The sequence below is a fragment of the Micromesistius poutassou genome (genome assembly GCF_964030765.1).
Source record: "Micromesistius poutassou genome assembly, chromosome: 9".
In the NCBI taxonomy this organism is placed as follows: Eukaryota; Metazoa; Chordata; class Actinopteri; order Gadiformes; family Gadidae; genus Micromesistius; species Micromesistius poutassou.
Genome location: NC_140279.1, coordinates 15,687,890 through 15,715,864, shown reverse-complemented (window position 1 = coordinate 15,715,864; position 27,975 = coordinate 15,687,890). Strand labels below are relative to the sequence as shown.

Genomic DNA, 27,975 nt, shown 5'->3' with positions numbered 1-27,975 from the left:
CTGGATTTCGAGTGGATAAGGTAGGCGGGGGATGGGGGGGGGGGGGAATGATTGCAATATATAGAGGTCAAATTCCCTTTCATCTGATCTGTCCACACATTCTACATGTTAGATACATACTTTCAAGTTTCGAATGAAGACCAAAACAAACAAAACAACCATATTATACATATATACAGAGATATACAAGTGTACGCGATTGCCCTCACCTCCTGGTAGACCAAGTGTAATGGGAAGCATGTGGTTTTAAGCAAAGGCCTAGACCTGCATGTGACATCTAATTAATAGCGCTGATTTAATGCTTTGTTTTTTAAAAAACATTTCAAAATAAAAGCCCATTTGGTGAAGTGTCATAAAGTGTTCATGATTGCATTGCAAAGGCACAAGGGGGGGGGGGGGGGTGGAGATGGGGATTGCTTGTCCTTTGCTGCTCCCCCAAGCTCTGATAGGTCCAGCTGCAGGGGTCATGTGACCCTGCAGAGGGCGGTTAGTTGATCTAAACATGGATCCCATTGGCTGCATCTCCGCCAACCCGCCAGGTGTTAAAAAACAAAAAAACAAAAAAAACAAACGCTACAAGTGTCTGTCGCACAGCATGAAATGTCTACTCATTCCCCGATTGAAACCATCCGCAGAGGGAACTCCCTCCTCAAAGGGGAAAGGGAGGGGCCTAGGGGAGGTGGAAGCCAATCAGAGCGGGGGGGGGGGGGGGGGGGGGGGGGTCAGACGACGGTGGACTTGTGGGGCACGCTGGAGGGCAGGGAGAGGCGGAGGGTCTCCCCGTCGTCGTCCTCGCCGTCGCTGTCGGTGTCGTCCAGGTTGGGGTGGAGTCGCATGCGACCGGGGCCGGCGGCCCGCAGCTGGCCGCCCGTCAGGACCGGCCCCCTGGCGCTGTCCTCGTCCGACGAGTGGTAGGACTCGCCCGCGCCGCTGCCGCCCGTGTAGTGGTTGACGATGTGGATGCCGTCATAGGAGGGCTGGCCGGCCGAGCTCCGCTGGCCTTTCAGACAGCAGACCTGCGCAGGCGGTGTGACACCGTTATGGCGACCGGCAGACTTTACTTACACGGCACACTGCAAGCAACACACTTAACAGTGCATACTGTAAAATGTCACTAAGGAACACAGGCTTCTACCGCCATTTCTGGTAGAACAGGTTGCGGTTTCTGATTGGTTACATCTGGTGCGAAACATAACCTGGTATGAAACACAACCAGGGTGATGGGTGTGACCCCTGTGGTTTGACTCTTGCGTGTTTGGCGACTAGTAAAATATATGTCAGACAGTAACTCTGACAGTGTCCAACAGTATCTTCTGAACTGTATTAGATATTGGAACATGAAAATAATCATTACATAAAACACCCTTATATTGTGCCAGAACGATCTTCTACGGTTGACATGTTTGTCGTGGAAAAATGCAAAAACACGATGAGAGTCCATCACATTGGACGGGCAGTAGACACAAAGGGAGAGCAGCCACTGTCAGGAACATGCAATACAACCTCATTCAGATATGAGAGGTTATAATGATGTGCAGTCCATGCAGGTAACGGCACTATTCTCATTCAAGTACCAGCGGAGGTGCTCTGGTTTACACAGATGGGGCATTTAACCTGGTGGTGACCTGTAAACAGGCAACAACTTACCTGGATGAGCCTGCCATGCCAGACATGTATGGAAAGTAGGGATGCACGATAACATTTTTTTTTAACCGATACCGATAACTTTCAGCTCCTAAATGCCGATACCGATATCAATAACCGATAACACACACACATATACATATATATGATCATGACATTGTTGCTCAGACATCAGTAGAATCAACGGGAGGTTCAGGGGGGCAAGCTTGCAAAGGGCGGGATATGACGTAGGGTCCACGACGGCCCCTGTCACTCAGATGTGTTTTGGTGAAGGCAGAATGGGCAGAACTCATCGCAATCATCTTAAATGTTGCTGCAGCGATGCATCATATAATGTTCAGCTAACTGTTGTCAATAATAATTGTTACGAGAGTTAGCACATGTGTGTGCGCGAGAATGGCAGTGTGTGTGTGTGTGTGTGTGTGTGTGTGTGAGAGTGAGTGGACGAGCGAGGAGAGCGAGCGGTAGTGTGTGTCAGTTTAGTGAAGTAATAAACGAGTCTGGTTGTCTCTGTGCCAACGTGTACTGTAAAGTTAGTTAAACTAAGAATAAAGTACACAGCCTTTCAATAATCGGCGGCCGCTTCATTCCGACCTATAAGCAGACCCACTGCCGGTCAAAGGGAAGGGTGGTACCCCCGAGAGAACATCGACGTCTCCCCTGTGCTCTCGACTACGGTCTGGGAGCCGACAGCAGGGAAGGTGTAACATCACAATAAAAATAAACATTTTCTATATACGCGTGCAGCTGTCAACTCATTTATTGTAATTGATTGTATGATGTGTACTTTTAGGGTTACGATAAGACCTTTAATTTAGCGTTCATGGGAGCGGGGCACTGAAATTATATAGAGATATGTTATCGGGGCTATTCGTCATGATATCAGACTTATCGGAATGACGTAATCATTTCTGTTATCGCCCTGATAATTATCGTGCACTAATTCAGATGAAAAGTTTAGAGAAGCCTACGCCTTACTACTCTTGGCAAGATTGGTCTGATCAGATAGTGTAGATATTATCAGTGTTTAATGCATCTTATTTTGCCCTTATCTGCAATGTTCTGTTCAATGTAGCTGCTACAACACCAGCATTTCCCTTTGGGTATTAATAAAGTGTTCTCTAATCAAAAGCTCTGACTGTCCCCATGAAATCACGTATCAACACATCATATTCAGACTTAGATTACGGTAGTCAACGTTTCCAGTAGAGAGAGATTAAGAGTGTTTTTAAAAGAAATTGGCAGAAAAAAAAAATCATTTCCTTCACATTCTCACACATGCACCCCTGACGTGTCCTCACCACAAACACTTAAATCATCGTGACACATACATAATGTGCACACCAAGAACAAAAATACACACACACACACACACAAACATACAAAACACACCCGCCTTGTGAACCCAAAGTGTGCACACCTGCATGCATGTGCACACGCACGCTGACCAGTAGGTGTGTGTTGGGGGGAAGGAAAAGGCTCTGCTGCAGGAAAGTGCACGGCACGATTTAGTGCACAAGACTAACCGCAAGGCGTCAAGGTGGCGTTGTCACCTTTTTAACCTTCTCCTCTATGGGGTGAACCGAGCACCCCGCAGCAGGAAGTCGATAGGTGTAGTTTACACTTATCTAACCTGATCTGACGGGACGGAAAATATATCAGATCAGAGCGACTGGGACTTATTTATCTTCCAATCTCGGGGATGTGGAATAATTGATTGTCGAAATTTGGGGGATTACACTACATATGTTGATACTTTCGGAAATCACACAAACGTTGTTAATAACATTGTTAAATCGTGGTAATAAGTTCTTCTAAATGTTCACCGATTTTTTTTTATTTGCATTGTGGACTGATCAGCCAGCCCTAGCTCCCAGAACATTGCAATACCTGCAAAAAAGGAGAGGAGATTGAGCGCAATCATCCCTTGGTGAACAACACCAACGGTACGTTCTTGTCTCCAGAGAGCGACTATGGCGGTTCTCACCTCATGTTTGAGCTCTGCAATCTGGTCTTTGAGGTCTCGGATGTACTGGCTGGAGTCTGTGTGGTTCAGCTGGCCTTGCACCTTCCCTTCCTCCTTCTGAAAAGAGATAAACAACAATATCTCATTATAGCATCGCTACGCACAAAAAAAACAAAACAACTTCACTAAGAAACGGTTTGGCCCGCCCCACCAAAAAAAACACACCATCCACCCAACAGAGATGGGGCTGAGGTCTCCTAGGAGATTGAAGCACAACAACATATCTGCTCTACAGAACACCTGGTGTTTTCAAGTTCTGTCAATAAACGGTGCCTGCATGGGGGCAAGATTGTCGTACACAAGGCTTGGATGGGAGCAGGCAGAGACTGCCAGTGCAGACACCCCCCCCCCCCCCCCCCCCCCCCCAATGGCTGACATGACATTCAGTGGGGACCCAGGTCTTCTGGATGGGAGTCGTTTGTGTTTGGTTTCCTCCCGGGGCCCTGGGGAAGAGGCTGACAGCCTGACGGTTAAATGCTACGCATGTCACGTCTCAGCGAAGACATCTGCTGGCATTCGGAGGCCCACCAACCAACTTTAGACCTCAAATCACTTTCTAGAACCTGCGGCTTAATAGCAGAGGCCAGAGAGAGAGAGCGGCGGGCGTGTGCTCCAGGCCATGGTGAGCCTTTCAGCAGGGGCGTGGTGGCGTTCAGCCAGAGACGACTCCACATGACTCTACACTCTGCTATTAACAACCCAAAAATACAGAGGATTTTTTTTTTCGATTCCTGCGGTGAAGATGGGGGTTGAGCCTGTCATTTATCGATAGCGGTTTTTTTTTGAAGAGCAGGAATCTAAACAGGTTGTGTTATTCCAAGCATCTGCGTTGCTTTTGAGGTTTCCTCCCTCCAAAACAGGAACGATAAGGGGCCAGGCAGTTAATAAGACTTCCTTGTGCTCAGCTATGTGAATCGACAGGTGTCAAACTGCTGGCACAAACTCCAAACGTCTCTAAGTGATGACTTCCTCGCCTCAAACGGGGGAACTGCTGGACCTCCATCATAACCTTTAATTCTAGACACTCACATCCCAAAGCACTAGAAAATAACCACAAGAAACCAATCGGATTCACAGACTTCCAATAAAAAGTATCATAAAGACAAAACAAGTCAGTCTTGGTGCCTACAAATATAAGAAACCTTGGATTTGCAAACAATTAGATTGGATATCATGTCATGTTTTTAAAGTTTGTGTGTTTGCATGTTTTCTTTTCAGCTGTTCCAACAAGAGCGCCATACTAGGAAACACGTATCAAACGCAGAATATCACCATATCCCTCGCAGGCTGAAAAGTGAAGTCTAAATCTGTGAGCAGGTCACAGAAACCTCAACTAAATCATGCATGTCAACTTGAGAGTTCACCGTCTCTGTGGCAGGGAGGAAGTGGTTTTTCAGCTCAGAGAAGAGATAGCAGCGTTGTAGGTCCCACGCAGCCTGTGCAACACACACCTTTTCCCCCCTGCTCCTTTCAACCAACCCCGTACCCCTCTAACAACACCCTCCATCATTCTTACATGGCCTGTACACCTATGAAACACATCTATATGTATATGAAACATCCTATTTCCAGAACAGGTCATGTTGCTTCATATTGGAAGCTTTCGTGAGCAGCTCAACATCAAGCATGTGCTGACAGACAGACAGATAAATTCATCTGCCAAGAGACGTAGTGGGATGCAATGATCGTCATCGCTGTTGTGCATTACTATTATTGACACAACTTGAGCATCAAACAGAATCAACTTTAAAGCTACCCTAGCCAACAATGTCTGCCAAGCCATGCGCTTAAATGTAATCCCAAAGTATGTCAATACAACATATCTCACCGCTAACTGTTACTTCTGGCTCCAAATCACGGCGGTTAGCAGAGTGTGAAGTATGAATAAAGTCTTGGGGTGGAAAAATGTTGACAAGAGTGTTGGTGTCAAAGCACAGGGTTCAGCCACAATAGGTACGATAGGATAACCACAGTCTCACCTCAGTACCACCACTAAAACTGGCAAGGCAGAGCCAGCAATACCACTCTCACCATTACTCTTGCACACATGCACAATGCCAGTGTTGAGGTGAGACGGTCTGTGCACATGTGGGTGTGTGTGCACGTGGGCTGGTTGATGGTTCAACATATGATGCATATTAACTAGGGCTGTTAAAATGAGCGAGTTAGCACGTAAACGCAATCTTATTATAATTAGATTAATAAAACTGTACGCATTAATGCACGTTCTTTATTTATTTATTTTTTACCGTGATTTTGAAAGGTTTTGCCCAGAGTTAAAAATTTTATTCAAAAAAATGGTAATCGCTTGACGGCCTTAGTATTAACATGCAAAGACAGTCTTGAAACACAATTAAGTGACAAATACAGTAACAGGGAATGACTTCTGTTATTATGAGGGTTGTAACACCTGACTCATTCAGATTATCAGAACACGGTGGTGTTTGTTGTTAATGGTGGATCCAGGTAACCAAACCACAGACCACATGCTGTAGATTGTTCATTTTGACACGAGAGAAGCGCAGGGGATTTTATTTGGTAGGCGTTTCATCTTTACTCTTATTTACCTTCTGTTGACTTCAGGGATCACAAACATGTACAGGGCGTCATGGATAGACTGAGTAAGAAGCTATGATATCCACCTACACACATGAGCGCACACACACACACTTACTCACGTGCATGCACACACACACACACACACACACACGCACGCATGTAAATCCACACCTACACAAGTGCATTCACATATCCACATGTGCACATCCACACCTACACTCGTCCATGTGCACGTCCACACCAACACGTGCATGTACACATCCACACAAGCTGAAATGGACCAATTCAGGATTTCTTTCTTGATGTGCTGTTCCGAATTGGAGAAAACCTTCCACAATCTAAACGTATTACCTTTATGTTTTTATTCATTATGTTACTGGACTAATGTTTATGAAGGCATGGAGACAAAAATGACTGAAAATGTATTGACTTATCATCAATCTCTTAGTGTAATGTTAATATAATGTCATGAGCATGGGGTTATACAATGTAAAGACACAATTTACAAATGGATGAACGAAGGGATTATTTTAATGAAAGTTTTCCCGCAGGAAAATTATTGGTTGTTTCTTCTAAGTCAATATACCAGCCTTCAGGAATTGGTATTAAACCAACAACACTTATTCTTTATTCGGAACAAGGTCTTTGTTGTGCAAGTAATATCAATGAACCGTTTCAGCCTGGGTGTTAATGAAGCAGGCGTGTGTACATTGCCTATGCCTCATTACAAGCGGTGCAACAGTTGCCTGGGTGTAAATACTGGTGTGAACTGGTGCCTGATGTTACATTTGAGATTCACGGCAGGCTATAAAAGAGAGGCATGGTTAGCATTTTGGGGGTGTGGCCAGGGCTATTTAACAGATGTGATTTCATTTTACTACTTTGTTTATTCATTGTGGAACATCATTTGGATGTGATATTATGGTGCAAAAAACATTACTTCAATCTTTTACAATTCTTGCTGTGCATGATACCTAGTATTTGCCAATGAGCTGGAGCCGCTCACACTTAACTTTGGGGCTGTGGCGTGATGTTGGGGGTTTAAGAGGTTACCTGGATCTCCAGCTCAGAGATATGTTGCTGCAGCTCCGCCATGGCCGCGATGTTGTCAGCCTCTCGCAGTCGGACCGCCATCACCTCCTCCTTACTCTGTGCAGAGCACAACAAACATGATACTCAATCACCCAGCAAATCAAAATACTCCAGCACCGATCAAACCTCAAAATACTGAAATCCCCAATCAAACCTGAAAATACTGAAATCCCCAATCAAACCTGAAAATACTGAAATCCCCAATCAAAATACAAAACTAAATCACTCAAACATTGACTAATTCTAACAAAAACAATTATAACCAAGTAACCATGGTTTACATTTAGATACCAGACACTGGCCCCTTAAACAGGGATTTTGGTTTTACTGTGTCTGATGTCGTTGAAGTGATGGGCAAACATAACCATCCATCCAAACCGACCATCGTCCAGCCTAGACGTGACACCTTCCTGTTTAGTTACATGTAAAGGGAAATGCCCTGGAGCTAACTGCCTGGTAAATATTTGGTGAATTACAAACGTGCCATGTGATGTGTCAAATCAGACCAGATCAGCTCTTCAAATAAAATCCCCAAAATAATAATAAAAATGATCTGCGTGTGCGTGCATGCATGCATGCGCGCGCGCGTGCGTGCGTGCGTGCGTGCGTGCGTGCGTGCGTGCGTGCGTGCGTGTGTGTGTGTGTGTGTGTGTGTGAGTGAGAGTTAGTGCTCAGCGTTGCGGAAGAGCAGTTGAACAACACCAGTGCTAAGATACCATCGCTAACACCAGAAACCAAAAAAAAAAACCTAAAACAAACTGCTTCCTCCTGAGGCTGGATATCCACGTTATCAGGACGCTGCAGTTGCACTAGAACTGATTTTATAAACCAGTATCGCCAGCTGGCGATACTGGTGAATGACACCATTATCATACACAATATTTAAAGGCTACATGTTAATATCCATTTACAGCTCACAGTGAGGCCACACCGTTGGACATCATGGCAGACCGGGGTGGGTCTTTCCGGTCAGGTCCGTAGGTACCTTGCACTGGATCTCCGCCTGCTTGCGCTTGATCTCCTGCAGCTGCCCGGTGAGCTCTTTATTCTGGGTGGTCAGGGTCTGGACGCGGTCCTGCAGGGCCCGCCCCTCCTGCTCCGCTCGCCGCAGCTGGTTGCTGTGGATTTGGCTCTAGAAGGGGCAAAGGAGAGGGAGGTTTAAGCGACAGCCGTCAATGGCATTTTTGTTCCACTAGAAAATATAACTAGAACGTCACAGAGCGCTGGTGCCCCCTAGAGGCGGAGTTGTGAAGGTGCAACGTGTGCGTCTGAAAGGCGCTCATGGCTGCAGACGACTTTGTTCATCCGATTCATCCATCCGTGTCCTTGTCAGAAGGAATAGAGAGTCTAAACTCATGTGATCCAATATATTCCAGGAATAAATTAATACATTGTTTATTTTGACATCAATAACGATGTTGATGTTATACATTATCATCTTCAATATACTTTGTTTAATGGTTTAATGGTTTAATTCTTTAAGTAGCACGAGAGACTGCAACCATGACCGATCAAATCCTATATTATCAAATCACCTCCACGCTACATTGTCCCACCCTCATGTACTGCTTGCAAATGGAAGAGTTGCCATTTGGCGTGTCGCACGGCAGCGCCGGCGTGGCGATGCCAGCCTCTGGGGGGGGGGGGGGGGGGGGGCGTACCTGCGTCTCCAGCTCCATCATCCTCTGCCGGGTCTCCCGGAGCTCCGCCTGGGCCTCGGCCTCCCGCAGCCTCACGCTCATCAGCTCGTCCTGGAGCTCGCTGACCGTGTTCTTGCGGGGCGCGTCCTTCCAGCGGCCCGTGGTGCGGGCCAGGTGGCGCTGCCAGTGGTCCTCCAGGTCGCGCACCTGCTGCCGGAGCTCCTTGAGGCCGGTCAGGGCCTCCGCCTCGCGGAGCTTCACCGCGATCAGCTCCTCCTGCAGCCGCGCCACGTTGGTGTCGTCGGGCAGCGACGTGTTCCTCTGTGGAGCGAGGGGGGGGGGGGGGGGGGAAACCGTTCAGACCGGAAGGGTTTTCAGTTGGCAAAATGGGTCCCGACCGCCAGGTCCTCAGGCCCCCCCCATCCCCCCTGTTGTGGATTTATCACTAATAGTTTGTTTTTAGTTCATTTGTCCGACTAGGAAACTAAATCTGGTTGGTAACTTTCATAAGGGTGTTACTACCTATTGAAAGATCAATGTCAGAGGATAAAAATAAAAAGAAACAATTTGACAGCCAACGGAGCCAAAGTTATAATGCCCTCTAGAGCATGTCCTTAGAACCCCCCCTTCTTTGTTTTATTTTTTTTTGTCGTATGTGCGTGTGTGTGTGTGTGTGTCCGGTCTTGAATGTGGATCAGCATTGAGATGCAGTAGTCTTGTGTGCTAGGTGTATTCAGCTCTATCCTCTGCGGGGTGAGGGGGGGGGGGGTCAAGGGGTGTGGGGTGGGTTAGGTGGGGGGGATGGAAGGGTAGGCTGGGTGGGGGGGAGGTGGGTTGGTAAGGGGGGGTCTGTATAACCAATTCTAAGTATTGAGGGAAGCAGTGAAAAAAAAAGAAAAAAAAAAGATGAAATTCTGATGAATCTCTTGATATTGATGAAATTCTGAAATTGCTCTTTTTTTTTGGTGTTGTTTTGATGTACTTCCTGGTACCTAACTATGACGACCCACAGAAATTAATAAAATAAAAAAACTTTCATAAGTGTGTGTTTGTGATCAACAACAAAAATAACAAATGCATACGGCCAACAGCGTTGGGGCATCCCGTACCACGGCCTTCACCACCAACCTAAAGCCCACATCCCACCCTCACGTCCTGCCACAGAACCAGGAATGACACTCCCGCTCGTAGATCTGATTGGGTAGTTGTGGTGTGACGATGGAAACAGTTGAGGGATGAACAATGTAAACGGTTGATGTGCAGGATAGGAACACCCACCCTCTCCATGTCCAGGATCTTGTCCTGCATCTCTTTGAGGGCACACTGGGACTCCGCCTCTTTCAGTCTGGCCTGGACCAGCTCTCTCTCCAGCTGTAGCACCGAGTCGTCAGAGTACCGCGCGTGCACCTTCTGCAACATAGACGACAGGGCCACCGTTAAGGCTTCCCCGTGGACAGACAGACAGACAGGAGCTGGGTGATGGCTTATTGAGTGCAAACCACTTATTCCGTCTTGAATAATTGCATCTGGTTGTTCAATGGTCTGATCAACAGCGGTTGTTTTTTGGTCAACAAAATGGAAGGCTTTTTTTTTTTTTTCATGTGTTTGTGTATTTAGAGAAATACAATTACCAGAGGGTGTCAGTGTTGCGCAAGTTCATACTTCACATGAACTAGTTCAAAGTTCAGTTCATACAAAAGAAAATGAATAAATTCAATTCATAGTTCACCAATTCAGTTTTGAACTAGTTCATGTTCAGTTCATTAAGTTTTTTTAGAAACTGAAGAAAAACTGTATTCTGTGCTTATCTTTTAAATAAATCCTCTCCATTACCTGCTGCCCATCACTACAATCTCAGATTGGATATTATTTGTACACCTGTTTCATTCATCACAACTAAGGCAGTAACTCTATTTAATAATCATGTCATCTGGACCTAAGAATCAATTCAGAATGTCACAATCTGAACTAGTTGAAGTTGAAGTTCTTTAGTTAAAAATATGTTAAGTTCAGTTCAAAGTTCATAGAAAAATGAACTTGTTCAATGAACTAGTTCTTATGAACTAGTTCATGCACAACACTGGAAATGGTATTAACAAAATAACAATCGTAATAGTATTTCTTAGCATTATATTCTTTTTCTCCTCACTGTAGTCTGCCTTTGGGGCTCTGATGTGAGCAATGCAACATTTCCTCATAGACGTGTACATCAGAGAAGATCCATCCCAAATGTAACCTTGTAAATGGCAGTAAACTCACTAAAGCATAACTTTACCATAACTTACTAGTACTTAGTTTCTGGTAGGGCTACTGTATTATACACTGCGTCATGTAGAAAGCACTCACAAAATATCAACGCAAGAATAAGGACATTCCCAACATGGACATTTGGGCACAGCCAACTCCTCGACATGGATGTCCACTGAAGCCCACAAATTGGCCCCCTCCGTTCGGTTGACTATCTCATGACAGCTCATTTTGCAGCAAATTATGTGAAGCGCCGTATTGAGTGAGTACATTAGCATCATGAATCTGTCCATCAATAATTCACCAGACCGGCCGAGAGAGTCTCACCAGCAGAGTGCTCCCAGTGTTAACCCCCCTCAGCTGGCATGTCTCTCCGGCACACATCTGGAGAGGCTGGCTAAGTGTGGAGCAGCATGTCCCAATTCTAGGTCATGCATGCAAAACATGTGCTTAACATCATTATGTTTTGTAAAACTATGCATAACGTCATGGCTTTGACGCTTTGGCTCTGCTTTGCAATGGATCCACACATGCCACTGCTAGGAGACTGTTGCTAGGCGGCTAGTTTGGCTTCTCCGTTGGTGGAGCGGGAGATGGAGCGAGGAGGAAGGTGAAAACTGATGTAGTCTCACGATCCATTGACCTAAATGTGATGACGTTTTAGTTGTCGTTTCAGTGCATCTTAATGCTTATAGGTCCAAACAAAGCTCCACCTCAAGAGACATGGTAATCCCTCTAGGACTATGAGCGAATGCACAATTATATGTTGATTTGAGATCCATGTATTGAGACAGCTTTCATCACCATCATCAAATTTGCCAACACAACACCACGTACCATATATGAATATATAATCGATCCCTCTAGCAAACCTCAACAGACAACAAACTACATTCATGGTCGCCGGTACGGCCCCCCCACCAGAGAGACGTCTTTTGGGCCCCCTTAGTGTGGGGGCCCCTGGGGTGTGGCTGGGCGGACCTGGGGCCCTCCTTACCGCTCGGGGCTGCTGGGTCTGCTGGAGGTGCAGGATGGCATTGGAGGCCTGCTCCAGCTGAGCAGAGAGCTCCTCAGTCTGCTGCTTGACAGTGGACAGCTCCCTCTTCACCAGGTAGTTCTCCTCCGCCTCCTGCGCTCGGGTCACTTGTCCCTTTTGGACGTGAACCGCCGTGACGGAGGGGGCGTGGTTTGCGGGGGAGCAGGGCATGATGGGAAATGGAGCCGAACGGCCGGAGCGATTTCGGTAAAAAATGAAAAACAAAAACCAGAAACAGGGGGCGCTAGAGTTTACGCACATGCTAATTGTCTCTTTTTTTTGGGTTATTTCATTGACGGATTAGGGTGGTTTAATTCCTTGTTTGTATTTTGGTATTTTAAACATGCACTAATCCAGAGTCACATGCATTTACTGAATAAGCCATAACGTAACAATCTGATTTGCTTGAATTTTTCTTTTTCTTTATATCCTAATCATCTATTTTGCAATCGCTGATCAGCAGTTGTTTGCCATTAAAGAGGAGAAATAATCCAAAGCATGCAACACTTAAGAGATTGTGTAGAAAAAAAGAGAAAGGTGCAATATAAGTGAGGGGAGGGGAGGGGGGGGAGAAGGGAGAGGGAGAGAGATACAATAGAGGATATACCTGGATCAACCTATCTGCCAAGGAAGCACTTTCCTACAAAACAGGAACACGAACAAGAGACAACGAGAGACAGAATCCAGAGGGCAGTTTAAAACACAACACAGAAGAAACACACACAAGTGCTCAGGTAACAAAACATTATGTTCCTTTTTTCCCCTCATCCACCATCACCTCCAAACACACTCACAGTTTGACGGGGAGAAAAAGAACATGGAGTTTGATGAAAGAGTGAGAGGCGGGCCGGTGAGAAAGCATGAAATTGGCGGTGGGGATGGCGGTGAGAAGTGGGAGGCAGGCAAAGCACACTACAGCAAAGAGAAGGGTTTTGTCTGATACCGTCGTTACATCATTAAGGTTTATTAGTCATGCTATTTTAGTTAGAGTAATCTCTAAAGACCTTCACAGTTAACCGCTGGACGTTAGTGGGAAGGGATGCTTTGGCTCCGGAGAGCAGTCGCTGTAATACAAACAGGCCTGCCGCCGTCAGACACAGTTCAACATCCGTCACGGAGGGCATCCTTGCTCCCCCGAAGAGCAACCTCATGCACAATGGCTACCCAGGGGGGGGGATGATGACGCGTGTGGGAGCAGAACCATGCAGACGTCGCATCGGTGCATGCAGCGCTCCGGATCATCATCTCAAAGCGTATTCAGCACTTTCACTTCCTCAACACGCTCCACAGCAGACCTCCAGACAGGTTGAGTTAGCAGCGTCCAGAGGGGTTACACAGACCCTTCCCCCGGCTGGAAGTGTCTGAAGCTGCACCAAGCACTCGCATCCCCAAAGCTTTTCCCCTGCTTAGTGGCCACAACACCCAGACTCCACCACACCACGTTGGACTTGTGGCCGGAACACTTTTTGACGAGCACATCCCACAGTTAGTAAAAGACGTCATGTCCCGCAACTCTTGGACCGTTAATGCATATCTGTTAATGCATAACTGTTAATGCATAACAGTTATTGCATGATGCATATGGGGGCAGTCATGTAAAGGGTTAGGATGAATGTGGATGGTTTGTTCACAGATGTCCACAGCAGCAGCAGCAGCTCATACAGTCGTGGGTAAGGCAGGGCTGTCAAGAGAACCAGTCGATTGTACTTACTTTCTCCAGAGTGTCAATCCTTTGCTTCAGGAGTCTGTTCTCCGTCCGTAGTCTCTGGAAAGTCACACCAAGAATACAAGGTTTTTGTGTCTTTCCACATCTCAGGAACACAATGTTTAAAACACGCCTTCACACACCTGTGAAATCCGACGTACTTTCACACCTGCAGAACTCGTAAAATTACCTTTATTTCAACCTGTTCTTCCATTTCTTTAGTTTTGATGGTAGTGTACTCTTTCTCTAACCTGAAACACAGATGGCCAGAACGTTTATAATACCAATTCGAGCATTAGGCAAATCAGACGGTCTCATCCCTGGAACAGATGTCAGGTGGTGCCTGAGGTGAAAGAACTGACTGTGTTGCCAAATGTAGGATTAGCCCTTTGTTGTACTTTAAAAGGTTTAATTGGGCTTACTTCTTCATCTTCTTAGCATTGTACTTGACTTGGTACGCAGCCTGGATGACCTTGTCAGGGCCGCTGTCCAGCTGGTGAGGAATGACCCTCTGAAAGTGCTTCAGAGGAGAGAACACACCAGAGAGTTGTGAACCAACAGAGGACAGCAACCCTACAGTAGTCGATGTTAAATGAATACAATCATGGAATCACAATAGAGTAGAAGGGCAGGCGTTGTACCTGAAGCATTCCCTCCATGTCTAGCTGTATGAGGTCTGCATGGTTCATCTGGAGAATAGCTAATCCCACACGAAACACAATCTCCAGACCCTGGTGGGAGAGACGAATGACACATTTCAGTATCACAGGAAACAGGTCTCGAATACACCGGGATCAGCTAAACATACGTGCAATATAAAGGACTGGGATTTTTGAATAATCAATGTGGTTTAGCCAGCAGGTGGTGCTGCTGGCTTTTTACAGTAGTTTCTGACCATTCTGTCCAGTGGTCAGTGAAATTCAATATGTTGTACAGCAGAACCTCTAATCCACAGCAGTAGACTTGGTACTGCATGCATACAAATCAGGCATTATTTAATGTTGTTGAAACCTAGTGATCACCATTTCATTTACTATTTTACCTTTGTCCCGCTTTGTTATTTAAATAGAAACCTATTAACTAGCAGTAAATGGTAAATAGACTGCATTTATATTGCGCTTTCTTGTAACCAGTGGCCACCCAAAGCGCTTTACAATGTGACCTAACAATCACCCATTCATGCACACATTCACACACCGACGGCCGCATCAGCCCTTCAAGGCGACAGCCAGCTTGTCGGGAACAATTAAGGTTAGGTGCCTTGCTCAGAGACTCCACGACAGCGGGTTTGGCGGTTACCAGCCAACGCGCTCTACCTCCTGAGCTACTGCCGCCCCAAACTAGTATTGGGAGTTCAACGGGTAATGCAACCAGATGAGTTTGTCGACAAGATCCGCCCATTGCTCATTGGAGGCGTTGTCGGTGATGTCCGTAGAGGCGGACGGCGCTACAGACCTCGCACATGAAGATGTCGAAGATTCTGGTGGCGACGGGCAGTGGGAAGTTGGTGAGGAAGATGGTGAGGAACCAGGAGGACGCGTACATGGAGGTGTGGAAACTCTGGGCCTGGAAGTGGATGTGGAGTTCTGGGAGGTGCTCCTGGGAGGACAAAACAAAGCATGAACAAACCTGCCCTGGAAGGGACCAGCCAAATGGCTCAATGTGACCCCAATGACTATAGACACAGAGGCAAAGGTTGACCTTATTATTCTAGGTGATAATGTCATTATCAACAATTTGCTTTGCAAAAAGATATTGAGTTTTGCAACCGGAATACATGGAGCTGGAATTTCTACTATGGAGCGCCTACCTGGATCATGGATTCAAACTGATACATGCACAGCCCCAGCTCGGCCATACTGGGCTTGAAAAGCTCCCGTAGCCTGTAGTCCTGCATCAGCTTCACAAAGACGCAGAACGCCTCCTCTTCTGGCATCTACACATAAAGAAACAAAGAAAGAAACAAACCACAAGAATAAACCACATGAAACAATCCATCATGCGAATACTATTTGACTGTTTTTCCCTGTGTGTGTTTCTGGTGTGTGTGTGTTGGGTTTCTGGTGTGTGTGTGTGTGTGTGTGTGTGTGTGTGTGTGTGTGTGTGTGTGTGTGTGTGTGTGTGTGTGTGTGTGTGTCATTATTACCTGCATGAGCAGCAGTCCCACAATGAAGGCGCTGCCCTGACAGTAGCCCACCTCGCGGTCCACCAGGGAGTAGGCCTGTAATCACCGCACAGCATGTTGGATTACAATATACTTCAGTCAGAACGCACTGCACCCCAGCACAGGGTCCAGATCCAATAATGGAGTCCAGTATATATATAGTATATGGGGCTCAGTGATGAAATGCTAAAACACAACACAGGGTCTGGATCCAAGATGGGATCCAGACGAATTACAGCTAGGTCATGACACATTGGCAAGAACACACGTAGTCTGGATCCAAGATGGAGTACAGTCTATGTGGAGCTCAGTGATGACAAACGGCAACACGGCACAGGGTCTGGATCCAAGACTGAGTCCCTTAGAGCTCAGCAATGACGCACAGCATTAGAGCACGGGGACCTGGATCCAATATGGTACCCAATCCCCATACCACAACAAAAGACTTTCCAGCAACTACAACCACCTCTCTTGTTACCCATCCTCTAAGAGGCCAGATGTCTAGTCGGGGATAAATGAACTGGCTAAGGACCAGTTATTGAGTCATTTTTCAAGTGTGTTCAACAATAAACACACAGTATGACTAACAATGTAACCTTCACTATTTTATTACAGTGGAATCTGCAAAGGAATAATAACATAGCGCTAATTAGAATAACGATTTATATTATATAAACAGTTCAATATAACAAACAAAGTTCTTCACCTCATACAAAATTAAAAAAAAAAACACAGCACAGAAACATAAAAATACGACGCTAAAGCGCTGTTTGCGGACCTTCATGACGTTGAAGAGCACCTCCTGGCCCAGGCTGTCCTTCTCCCTGAAGAAGTCGTGCTCGGGGTAGGTGCGGGCGATGTCCCGGCGGATCAGCTTCTCGCAGGGCGACGTCATCTTCAGCAGCTCCGAGTACTGGTCCTTGATGGGCATGTTCTGGGCGTTGCACAGCAGCTGCCACACGATGGCCCTGAAGTGGTGCGGGATGCCCTTCCTCACCATGTCCTGAGGGGAGAGAGAGAACCGGCGTGGTCGTCAGAGGGACAGCCAACGGACCCTTTGGATCCACCTGGTCGGCCTCCCCCCCCCCCCCCCCCCATGGGTATAGTCAACGTGACCGCCTCTGATGACGACGATGGTAGCTTGTTAGCTTGGGTGCTTATGACTGTATATTGAGCCAGGTGTTAAACTGGTCAGAATGTCATTTTCCATATCTAATTATATTGTGTTCAGCGAGGACTTTCACTTTGAATGATGTTGTTTTTTTTCTGCTGATGAGTCGCTATCAGGCTGCTTCCTCCACAGGAAGAGAGCTGAAGCAGATGTTTGTGTGTGTGTGTTTTTGTAAGGGCGTCTGTGTGGAAAATACATCTGGTCTATCCAGGGTGCATCTGGCACCAAGCATCACTGCCTTTCAGCAGGGGTGGGAGTCTTTGTGTGTGTGTGTGTGTGTGTGTGTGTGTGTGTGTGTGTGTGTGTGTGTGTGTGTGTGTGTGTGTGTGTGTGTGTGTGTGTGTGTGTGTGTGTGTGTGTGTGTGTGTGTGTCTACCCTCTCTCTGTCAAAAGGTCAGTCTATCTCTTTCTCTCCTTCTTTCCCACCAAGGTCTGTGGAGACAGGACAAGCCTTGTTCTGAAACAAAACGGCCTCTCTTTCTTTCTCTTTCTCTCTCCCTCCCCATCGCTCTCCAGCTGAAGCTGTATTTAAGGTTAGATGTGTGAGGGGGACACATGGTGAGAAGGACCTATCTGTTCCTGTGCTACAGAACCCTCCTGTCTGCCACAGCATGACAACACCTGACCAGTGCTGCTCCACCAAACACTGTTAAACCTGATAGTTATACTGTGAGACATATGTGACATCAGAGAGGCCTGCTCGACTAAAGCAAAACAGCATAGAGCGGACCCTGAATCAGCAACCCTCCTAGAAGAGTCATATACAATCTGGACTAATTGATGCTGACTAGCACGGTCCACAGCTACAGCTTTACCCGTGTAATTATGAGGTATCATAGTAACTCAAAGGTTACACCTAGCAGATTTAAAAATAAAGAGCGCATGCTGACATTGCAAGAAAAGTCCGGGTTCTCCATTTATTTACTGTTGTTTCAGCAGTGGATGGTATTTTTCGGACGGTTGCTAGGGAATCAGAGGGCGACGGAGATGCTAATCACCATGAATCAGCTGGGATGGATTACCATCCCAGCTCCCCGGGTCCCTAAACATCCATCTGGGTGAACCTCGCCTGGTTACGTGCCACCACACCCAGGCCTAGCATGACTCGTCGCTAGCTCCCTGCCATATACTTCCCCCTTCACGATTAGCCAACACAAATCCTCTCGCTGCCTCTCCCTCACCACTGATACCGTACTACGCCGTGTGACTATATACAACCGTTGAGCTACCACACACACACACACACACACACACACACACACACACACACACACACACACACACACACACACACACACACACACACACACACACACACACACACACACACACACACACCCTCAGGGGGCTGAACGCATTCTATCACATGTTTAGCAACGGGCTAATCTAAACTTAGCTTCAAAATGTCAGGAGCTAAAATAACAAGTTCAAGGGCGCCGCGCCACGGTTGGTGTGGGGTGCACCGAGTTAGCCGGCAGAATGAGTTTCCCCCGGCAGAGTAAACAACAAGGCGGACAGGGGAACCAATGAGGCCGCGCAAGCCCAACTGGGGGGCGGGGGGGGGGGGGGGTCCCAGGGGGGGGGCCGCCAGGTGTTTGGAGACAGGGCCTGGCTTAAATGGACCATGTGGGCAACGCAGGGCAGAAATAAACTGTACTATTTTACTGCCCGGAAATAATAGGCACATTTTGTTCTCACTTATTTGAGGTTTAAGGCATTGGTTTCAACACAATAACCGTAATCCGACAGATGGTTGTTACACAGAACCATCTGGGAGGTCATTCTCGGAAACTTCGGGAAAGGGCAGGCTCTTTAAAATAGGCTGCGGGTGATTGGATCAACAGTCTGTCTATCGACTGCTTTCACATGTCATGTAGATCATGTAGTTCTTCACAGGATGCTGATTGGTCTGAACAACTTTGTTTCAGCCACAAATGCATAACTGGAAGCTCCACTCGGAATCCAGCTGAGTTGCACGGTAATGAATTCATGCAAAACAAAGCAGTAGGCAGACAGTTGTGCTGATAAAATTGCCAGCAATGTGGCTCACGGGCATGTTAATCAAATGATAATCACACATTTTGATTATTGCCATTGGAAGTGAACAGGCAGAACGTGGTCTGTGGAGGCAGCGTACCTGATTCACGTTAACCTCTGGGCTCTTGTTCCTCTAAGCTCATAACAACATGCTAAGCTACACACAGCTGACTCTCATCCCCACACTGACTCAGTGTCACGTGCACTCTGGGTGAGTGAATGTGTACGTCAATGTGTGTCTGCCTGCTTTGCTAGCACGGATTTCTGAATTATGTCTCCATGCAGGCACATGAACTTGGGTCTCCGATGAACATGTGCATACCACATGATGCGTGTGGATGCATGTGCCCGCGCATGTTCATGCATGTGTGTTTTGTGCATGCGTTTGCCAACTTGTGTCTCATGCAGACAGACAAAGAAAACTTGTTCATTTGTCTGTCTGCATGCCACTCAGGTGTAGCACTGTAGTGTCCATGTGTGTGCATGTATATGCATGTGTGTGCATGTATATGCATGTGTGTGTGTGTGTGTGTCTGTCTGTCTGTCTGTATTCCCGTCTGCCCTTGTGAAGACGGTGTGTGTATCCATGTGTGTGATCAAGAACTTCTGTTTCATTATACATTTAAACTTTTTTAACTTAATCTATGTATATATTTATTTTGTAGATCTCTTTTAAACTATATGCACATGAAGCACTTTATATACACACTAAGCACTTTTACTGATCGCCCGATCATTATGTTGATATTCTTGCTACTACATGAAGAGTCAATGCAACAAAATTTCGTTCAATGTGCACCGTGTCTACGTGTATACCTGAATGACAATTAAAGTATTATATTCTATGTGTGTGACCATGTGTGTGTCCACGTATGTGACAATGTATGTGCGTGTGTCGCCGTACGTGCGCGTCTCTCTGTGTGTGCTGCGGTGTGTGTTGGAGCGGCCTCCTACCCGGAGCTGCTTGTCCTTCTTCTTGCGCACCTCCTCCCACTCATTGACGATGCGTCCCCAGAGGATCCAGGTGTCCTCCTCCAGGTGGGACAGGTTGGAGGAGGCCGAGGAGCTGGACACCAGCGACGAGCCACTGTTCCTCCGAGAGCCGTTGACGGAGCGCAGGGACTTATGGTCCGTCTCCAGCAACCTGACGCACGGTAGACAGAGAGAGAGAGAGAGAGAGAGAGCATTAACAAGAACCACCAGAACTAGCATTACAAACCAAAACCCCTACCACTCTAGTTCTTGCAAAACTAGCATTACAAACCAGAACCATCAACTGTCCTTTGTTCTTGCAATACTAGCATTACAAACCAGAACCATAAACTCTCCCTAGTTCTTGCAGTACTAGCATTACAAACCAGAACCATCACCTTTCCCTGGTTTCTACAGCATTACAAATGAGAAACTATCACCTCTCTCCCTTGTTCCTAAAGTACTAGCATTACAAACCAGAAACATTACCTCTCCCTTGTTCCTTGTTCCAATGATAATAAAAGACTGATGGACAAACATTCACAAACTCTCCAGCACTGCCCATATTTATAGGAGAAGTGCTTAAAAGGTTATACAGCTGGAAAAGTGTTTTTCAGGGTTTGCTATTCTGATAGGACTATGGCAGTGGTTAACATATTTCACAGACCAGATGTTCAACACTAAATAATATTACAGTTATTTATTGTCACAAAATGACAGGCATGCAAAGTTCAACACCAATCAGTGATTCTTATTACATGCAGTCAGCATCTAATGTTGACTTTGAAACAAATGATGGCAGAATGGATTCATGTAGTACAACAACTTAAGTGTGTTTTGTACAGTAGCCAGAGGCCAGGACAAAGCAGTGAAGGTGACATTTTTAGAAGACCAGATACTAGACAGAGCCCCAAACCAGAGATTAAACAGGCCTTGTGGAGGAACAGGGCAGAGACAGGGCCGTCTCTTCGTACGGAGCCATGGACCTCTCCATGTCTGACACACAAAAGACTGGACACCTGATCTCGGAAAACACGGCAGAGAGCGCTCAGGCCGGGACGGTGACGTTGCGGAGAAAAGCTAGGGTTACGGCCCAATCTGGGTCGAGGGGAGGGATCAGGATACATGGGGAGCAGTCACACCACGCCTGCAGTCTCAGGAGCAATGAGAGGAGACCATTTGCGGTATGTCTGCTTGGGTTCAAGAAAGAACCTACAGACAACAGTGATACAGTGAACAGCTCAACTACAGCGATACAGTGAACATCTAAACTGCAGTGAATCAGTGAAAAGCTAAACTACAGTGACACAGTGAACAACAAAAGTACAGTGACACAATGGATATTGAAACTACAGAGACGCAGTGAGCAGCTAAACTACAGTGACACAGTGGAACAACAAAACTACAGTGATACAGTGAGCAGCTAAACTACAGGGACATCTAAACTACAGTGATACAGTGGAACAACAAAACAACAGTGACACAGTGAACATCTAAACTATAGTGATACAGTGAGCAGCTGATCGTCAGGGATACGTTTTTAGCAAAGACTAGCCAAACTACAGTGATACACAGAAAATCTAAACTAGTGACGCATTGAACGGCTAAACTACAGTGATACGGTTAACATATAAACTACAGTGACACAGTGAACAGCTAAACCACAGTGAGAGAGTGAACCGTAAAAACCACGGTGACACAGTGAACAGCTATACTACAGGGATACAGGGAACATCTAAACTACAGTGACACAGTGAATAGATTAACTACAGTGGGTCATTTACTGACAGACTCGCTTATGTATTCACCAATGTCATCATGAACGGGCCTATTCGTTAAACAAACAGGGCCTGTTACTGCTTTAAAACGTTGCTAGCAGCCCGTCCTTCACCATATCTCAACTAGCTTCGAGAACCTTTTAGTCGCTTTTTTTTCACATAGTCATCTATCAAATGCCTCTCAATTTAGATTAGACCACAATCGGATAAACGACCACAACACAAAACTACTAGTGTGGGCAGCTACATTCACTCGACTGCATTCACTCGACGTGGAACTTTCCGCTAATAATTCACCTGTAGATAGCCTTGAGTGTTTGTACTGGTCTGGCCGGCACTTAGCACCAGAAAGAACTATGCTTTAAACGGAAAAATAACATCAGGTCAGACGCTTTTTGGAAATACTTTTAAAACAAACTTTTGAGTTGTCAGAGAGAATCAAAAGGCAAACAAAGAAAAACCGAGGACTAAATTGTCCCCCACTTTGACAGTTTAACTGCTCCTTCTTCACTCTTTCCCTCTGTAACGGAAATAAATCTGAAGTGCTGTCCAGAGAAAACATATACACTGTCCTTACCAAGAGAGACTCATGGTGTGTTCATGTTCACGTCGCTTTGTAGGAATTCCTCAAGAATGAACAGATTTTAAAAGACATGAACACGGCAGGGATCCCTTGTTATTCACGTCTGAGTGTCTTATCTACCCTGTAGGGTACAAAGGCCTTCCCAGAACACACACACACACACACACACACACACACACACACACACACACACACACACACACACACACACACACACACACACACACACACACACACACACACACACGGGGGGGGGGGGGGGGGGGGGGGGGGGGGGGGGGGGGGTTGATTGCATGACAGCATCTGCAGTGCATTACCAACATACTACCAACGAGTGTAGCTCTTAACCGCTGTGGTTTATAACAGTCTTATGAAGCAGGGAACCAAGTGAGTCTGGTAAGCTGAGAAAACACAAAATAGTAAGACGTGTGGTAGTGAACAAGCCCCGGGCCTCGGCTCTACTTGTTGCGGCGGAGGACAGGGGGTAAACAGGGGCAGTGTGCTGAGGCAGCATAAAGGGCACCACTTCCTGTGGGCCTGGAGGAGGGGGGGGGGGCGGGTTCCGTTAAGAACACAGACATTAAAGACAAAGAGAAAGAGAATGTCAAAGAGAATCCCATGACGTTTCCTCATCAAAATGATGAATTATCCTCAGTTGGGGGTTTTACAGCAAAACCCCCCCCACCCACACAGACAGCCAGAGGGCCAGACAGACGATGAGCGACTGACCTCCACTGTGAGGGCTCGCTCTGTGACACACAGCCCCACAGCCCCGTTCCCCTCCTGGGCCAACTGTTTAGCACAGTCCCCCCCCCCCCCGCCCCCTCCCACCGCCTCTCTGAACCAGAACACCGGTTTCCATGCCAACACTGAGAGTGCACTTTCTACGGGTGAGAGCCACAGCGGGGGATATAATTTGGGAGACCGGGGGAAGGAGAGTTGGAGGGGGGGGGGGTGGGGTCTCCTCCGTTCAAAGGAACCTCAAACACTCGGGAACTGTGAACACTGTACAGCCCGTTCCGTTAGTGATGTCATGGCTGAACGTGTACAGTGAGTTCCATTTAGTGATGTCATAGCGCACCCTTAACAGTGGGCTGTTGTTTCGGTGCATCTCTTCGCTAATATCGTGCATTGACTCAAGAAAGCACAACAAAAAAAAATATTTTAGATACTTCATCTAAAATGAACTTAAATCTAAAGTTCCTCCAAATCGGACCCTGATGTTACTCTTACGATTGTCTGCCCTAATAAAGACACAGAACCTCTCGCACCGTTGGTCTGGATCCAACTACCATGGTGCCCGTCAAAGCTCCCCAGTTGGGTCGACGCCACCACTGAGAGAGGGAGGGGGGGGGGGGGGGGGGGGGGGGGGATGAACCGAGAGAGATGGCGAGCGAGCGAGCGAGAGAGCGAGAGATGGCGAGAGACAGAGAAGTGGGGGAGAGAGCCTAGCCACCGCGGCTCACCTGTTCTGTTCCTCCAGCTTGGCGAGGAGCTCTACATCGTCGGGGCTCAGCTGGTTGGAGGAGGTGGGCGAGAGGCCGGGGGAGGAGAGCGAGGTGGAGGGGGAGGTCTGCAGGGTGGTGGGTGGGGCCACCGTGCTAGCCATCTGACTGACTGAGTTCTTGACCCATGAGAGAGTAGAACTCAGCTTGCCTGCAACCTTGTCTGTCGCCACCTGTCAATGGGAACAGAGAGTAGTGTTTATTGCTCACGTTATATCACCCGGTTTTCTTGGACTTTGTTGGATGCACATTCGATCATTTGAAAAGTGGTTTCGGTCAAAAATCTCAAACATCTCAAACATTCGGGAACGAAAGCCACAAGTAAGATGGATAGTTATGATATGGTTGACTTAAAAGTACTGTTCAAAACAGTGTGTGCACATGCAAAACTCAGTCTCTTCTTTCCAGCTCTGGTCTATAGGGTCACCTTTAGAGAACAAGACCATTGAATAGTAATTCATATGTCATGAATATAAATAATATATGCATAATCATTCGATTACTTTTTGAAGAAAGAACAGGGATTAGGTAAAAGTACTTACTTAAAAGTCACTACTAGTGAGTAGTGAAAGTGAGTGTGTCTACCTACTCATAAACTCACTTGAGTAGCGAAACTTCCTACTAACTATCTGAAAACATGAAGATATTGAAAAGAAGGTATTTCCTGGAGTTTTAACAGTAATTAGTAATTACAAATGAAAGTCTGACACATACCCGTGGACATAAGGGGGCGGGGGCTTTAACAAACAACAATCACATGATTTCTTCCAACTTCCTTATTTTTTACTGCAAAGTTGAAAAGCTAAGCAAAAGAGTGCTGTGCTAGTGTTAACTAAAACCTGCTAGTAGTATGACTCATTTAGTGGCCTGGGAAAGCCCCCCCCCTTTGCAGGGAAAAGCGGCCCTTAGAAAGAACTACTCACCGATAAGTCTGCATATTCTTGCCTGAACAAAGAACACCCTTCAAATCACCCAGGACCACTGCGGTCTCTTAACCGTAGAGAGTGTCACTTCTGTCTCACAAGGTGTGCTACCGCTGAGTCATATGCAGAGCACACTGTCTGGAGAGGTCAAAGGGCAGTGTTCAAGCGCCGCCGCCCGCCTTAACACCAGCAGATCACCGAGATCAGCGGTACGGTTGACCCCGTCTTGATAGTCAACACCACTGCTTTATCTATTTCATAGGGCGCCAGAGTCACAAGCTTTACACTCAGAATGCTGTAGAAGTCAAAGGCAGATACAGTAAACCGGAACGTATGCATATACATAAACGCAAATATGAAGTATATATGGTTGATATTAAATATACAGATGATGCCGACATGTTCTGACGGTATTTTGGACTGGCCAAGACGACTTGACCTATGGTCCATTTACAGCGGATCAATAGCAGTTCTCTAATGGTTGTAATCAATAGTCAGCCTCCAGCTTGGCACTACATCAACCCACTCTGACATCCCAGTGCTAAAACCCACACACCACCGAGCATGTCAAAACGGAAGTTAATAGCTAAAAGCTAACATTATCCCACTTTCAATGAACCATTACTCCTGCTTCTCTGCAACATTCACAGCACAATTGGAAAAGAGTGAGGGTTGGTATTTCACGTTGCTTGATATTGACCTTTATCCTAAGGAGGATGAAAAGACAGAAGGCCGCTTTCTAAATATTTGAACTTTTCAAGCCGGCAAGAAGAGGTACATCATCATACATTGTCATATATCATCATGAATGTATTTATGTCTTTAACTGTGTTTGATCCTAACTGTGTGAGACAGTCACCTATCAAGTCAGGACAAGAGTGGGGACAAGAGTGGGGACCAGAGTCAGGAGGCCCATATATCAGATGTCTGGTTCCAGGTGGTGGGGGACTGCAGTCTGTTCACTTAAGCCTTGTCTGTGAGCAAGGGAGCCATGGGGTCAGACTTTCCCATAAATCCTGGACGCCCAGATAGTTTCTCCTTCTCCCTGACAAAAGATCCAGAAGAGAGAGAGAGAGCGGATAGGGGGCCCAAGGGACACTGTGTGCATGGGTAATGAGCTTCACAGTAGGCCTGGCTCCAACACTGTCGTAGGGTAGGGGGAACCACAGAACCCATGAGTCATCCGCAAGGACTAGACCTTCCTCTTTTTCTAGAGCCCAGGCATGTTCCCCGTTCAGTAACCACCCAGGAAACAGCACTTACAAGTAGTAGTAGTAGTAGTAGTAGTAGTAGTAGTAGTAGTAGCAGCAGCCATGGTAGTTCTACCTAGACTGTGAGTTCTACACAGATCTTTATTATCAATCAAGATATATTGTACTTAATTAATCCCAGATGGGAGACGTGGGTTGTTTCTGCAGGACAAAATAAGAGATGACTTGCAAGTGTGGCTGCGTATTATTTCAGCAGAATTGTAAAATACATGTTTTCTCTGCTAACTAACAAGACCTTTCAATCTCTCCCTGTCCATCACATTCAAAAAGAGAAATACAAATTAGATATAGAACTCTGAAGTATGATACCCACACGTCAGCAAAGAGGACTTTCTTCCTTTTTTGTTTTACTCCAAAGGAAGCACATTCTTCCCGTTCATACTACAATACATGCTCAATATATGCTATAGTAGACGATAACAAGACACCGATAATAATGACCACAATACTTTAAGTCAAAATGCTCTCTGTCACAGTTATCTGGTCTAGAATGAGATTGGAGCCAAGTTTCTGGGGGAAGGTTTGTCTTTTGGCAAGTTGTGACAAGTAAATCCTTACACCTTTATCTCCACGCTCAGAAACACTCCCCATTGTATGCCCCAAAACCTGGGGAATAGTTTGGCTTTAACTACAGGGCAAGCCGATTCACCAGCTCTCCATTACTCTCATTATATCGAGGGTTAGTCCAAAAAGGGTAGGCACATAAAGTTCAAAGAAATGTGCTTTGCAGTCTTTGTTTGGAGAATGTGATCCTAGGCAATAAACACGAGCCAGTCGATGAAGACGGATCAATGGAATTTCAGTCTCATATTTAAACACACTAGTTCAATACAAGGCCTGTAGACACGTTGCATTTCAATAACTATAGAGTCAGATGAGATGGGACGTACTTGTTTTAAACTCTGCCTTAGTTTGTCTTCTTATTTGTGAAAGAGACTCTTTGTGGGGCATTGAATGGGGATCTGCAGAACTGGGCGTAGAAGCGATTCGATGGTTTGCAATCCTAACCGATCGCCACTTGGTTAAAGTTTGTTATCGTTGTTATGAACACAAAGTTGTCAAACTGTTCCGAAGATAACATCAGTTGGATGCCAAATGAATAAAAGCTCGATGTTTAGAGTTACTTGGCAGAACACATGAACAACATCAGGCGCAGAGTCAACAGCCTAATAGTTAATTAAAAGGCAAAAAGTGAAAACTTGCGGAGGATCTAAGTTATAAAAGTACGAGTCCAGGAACAATGCAATCTAACCTAGATCCGCTCACACTGTCTCTCTAGGAACAACAGCATGAGACGTGCTGCCGGAGTTGTTGTAAATTATCTGCCTGTTGGGTTTCAGCAGATAGACGGATCCTTCGTTACCTTGACGCGTTTTCCACCGACCAGGACAGACGTTACTTCCCATCCAACGCCGTGTGTTTCCACTCAATACATGGACAAAATAGTCTAGAAAGCGATCTGTTTTCTAAATTAGACTAGCCCTAGATGCTATCTGGGGGCTAGCTAGCTTCTTGAGCTAATTTCCACACCGACTCCTGAGTGCTGGACGTGGAGGCGAATACGTGTACACTACACAAACGTACACACACAAACAGGGAGATACTGGAGCCGAGACGCCGGA

At 46.4% G+C, this 27,975-nt stretch overlaps 1 protein-coding gene across 3 annotated transcripts; it reads right to left on the bottom strand.

The window, feature by feature from the left end:
- Positions 1-26: 26 nt before the first annotated feature.
- evi5b (ecotropic viral integration site 5b) lies at positions 27-27,896 on the bottom strand. 3 transcript variants are annotated; one of them, XM_084473129.1, is made up of 19 exons: positions 27,717-27,896; positions 24,121-24,332; positions 20,276-20,465; positions 16,892-17,116; positions 16,096-16,170; positions 15,760-15,885; positions 15,405-15,548; positions 14,591-14,680; positions 14,372-14,469; positions 14,140-14,200; positions 13,956-14,009; positions 12,852-12,884; positions 12,206-12,358; positions 10,240-10,371; positions 8,983-9,282; positions 8,307-8,453; positions 7,283-7,378; positions 3,632-3,727; positions 27-1,016 (listed from the first exon to the last, which is right to left on the bottom strand). In XM_084473129.1, exons 2-19 carry the CDS (start codon positions 24,261-24,263, stop codon positions 723-725), a joined length of 2,457 nt encoding a protein of 818 aa, XP_084329255.1. In that variant the 5' UTR covers positions 24,264-24,332; positions 27,717-27,896; the 3' UTR covers positions 27-722. The 3 variants fall into 3 exon arrangements, with proteins under 3 accessions (XP_084329255.1, XP_084329256.1, XP_084329257.1); XM_084473130.1 differs by lacking the exons at positions 24,121-24,332; positions 27,717-27,896 and adding an exon at positions 22,649-22,768; XM_084473131.1 differs by lacking the exons at positions 12,206-12,358; positions 12,852-12,884.
- Between the last annotated feature and the right edge of the window lie 79 nt (positions 27,897-27,975).

Coding starts and splice junctions, on each gene's coding strand:
- evi5b (XM_084473129.1), bottom strand. CDS start 24,263: ATGGCTAGCACGGTGGCCCCACCCACCACCCTGCAGACCTCCCCCTCC. Junction 14,201..14,371: donor AATGCTAAGAAGATGAAGAA/GTAAGCCCAATT, acceptor TCTGTGTTTCAG/GTTAGAGAAAGAGTACACTA. Junction 12,885..13,955: donor GGATTGACACTCTGGAGAAA/GTAAGTACAATC, acceptor CCTGTTTTGTAG/GAAAGTGCTTCCTTGGCAGA.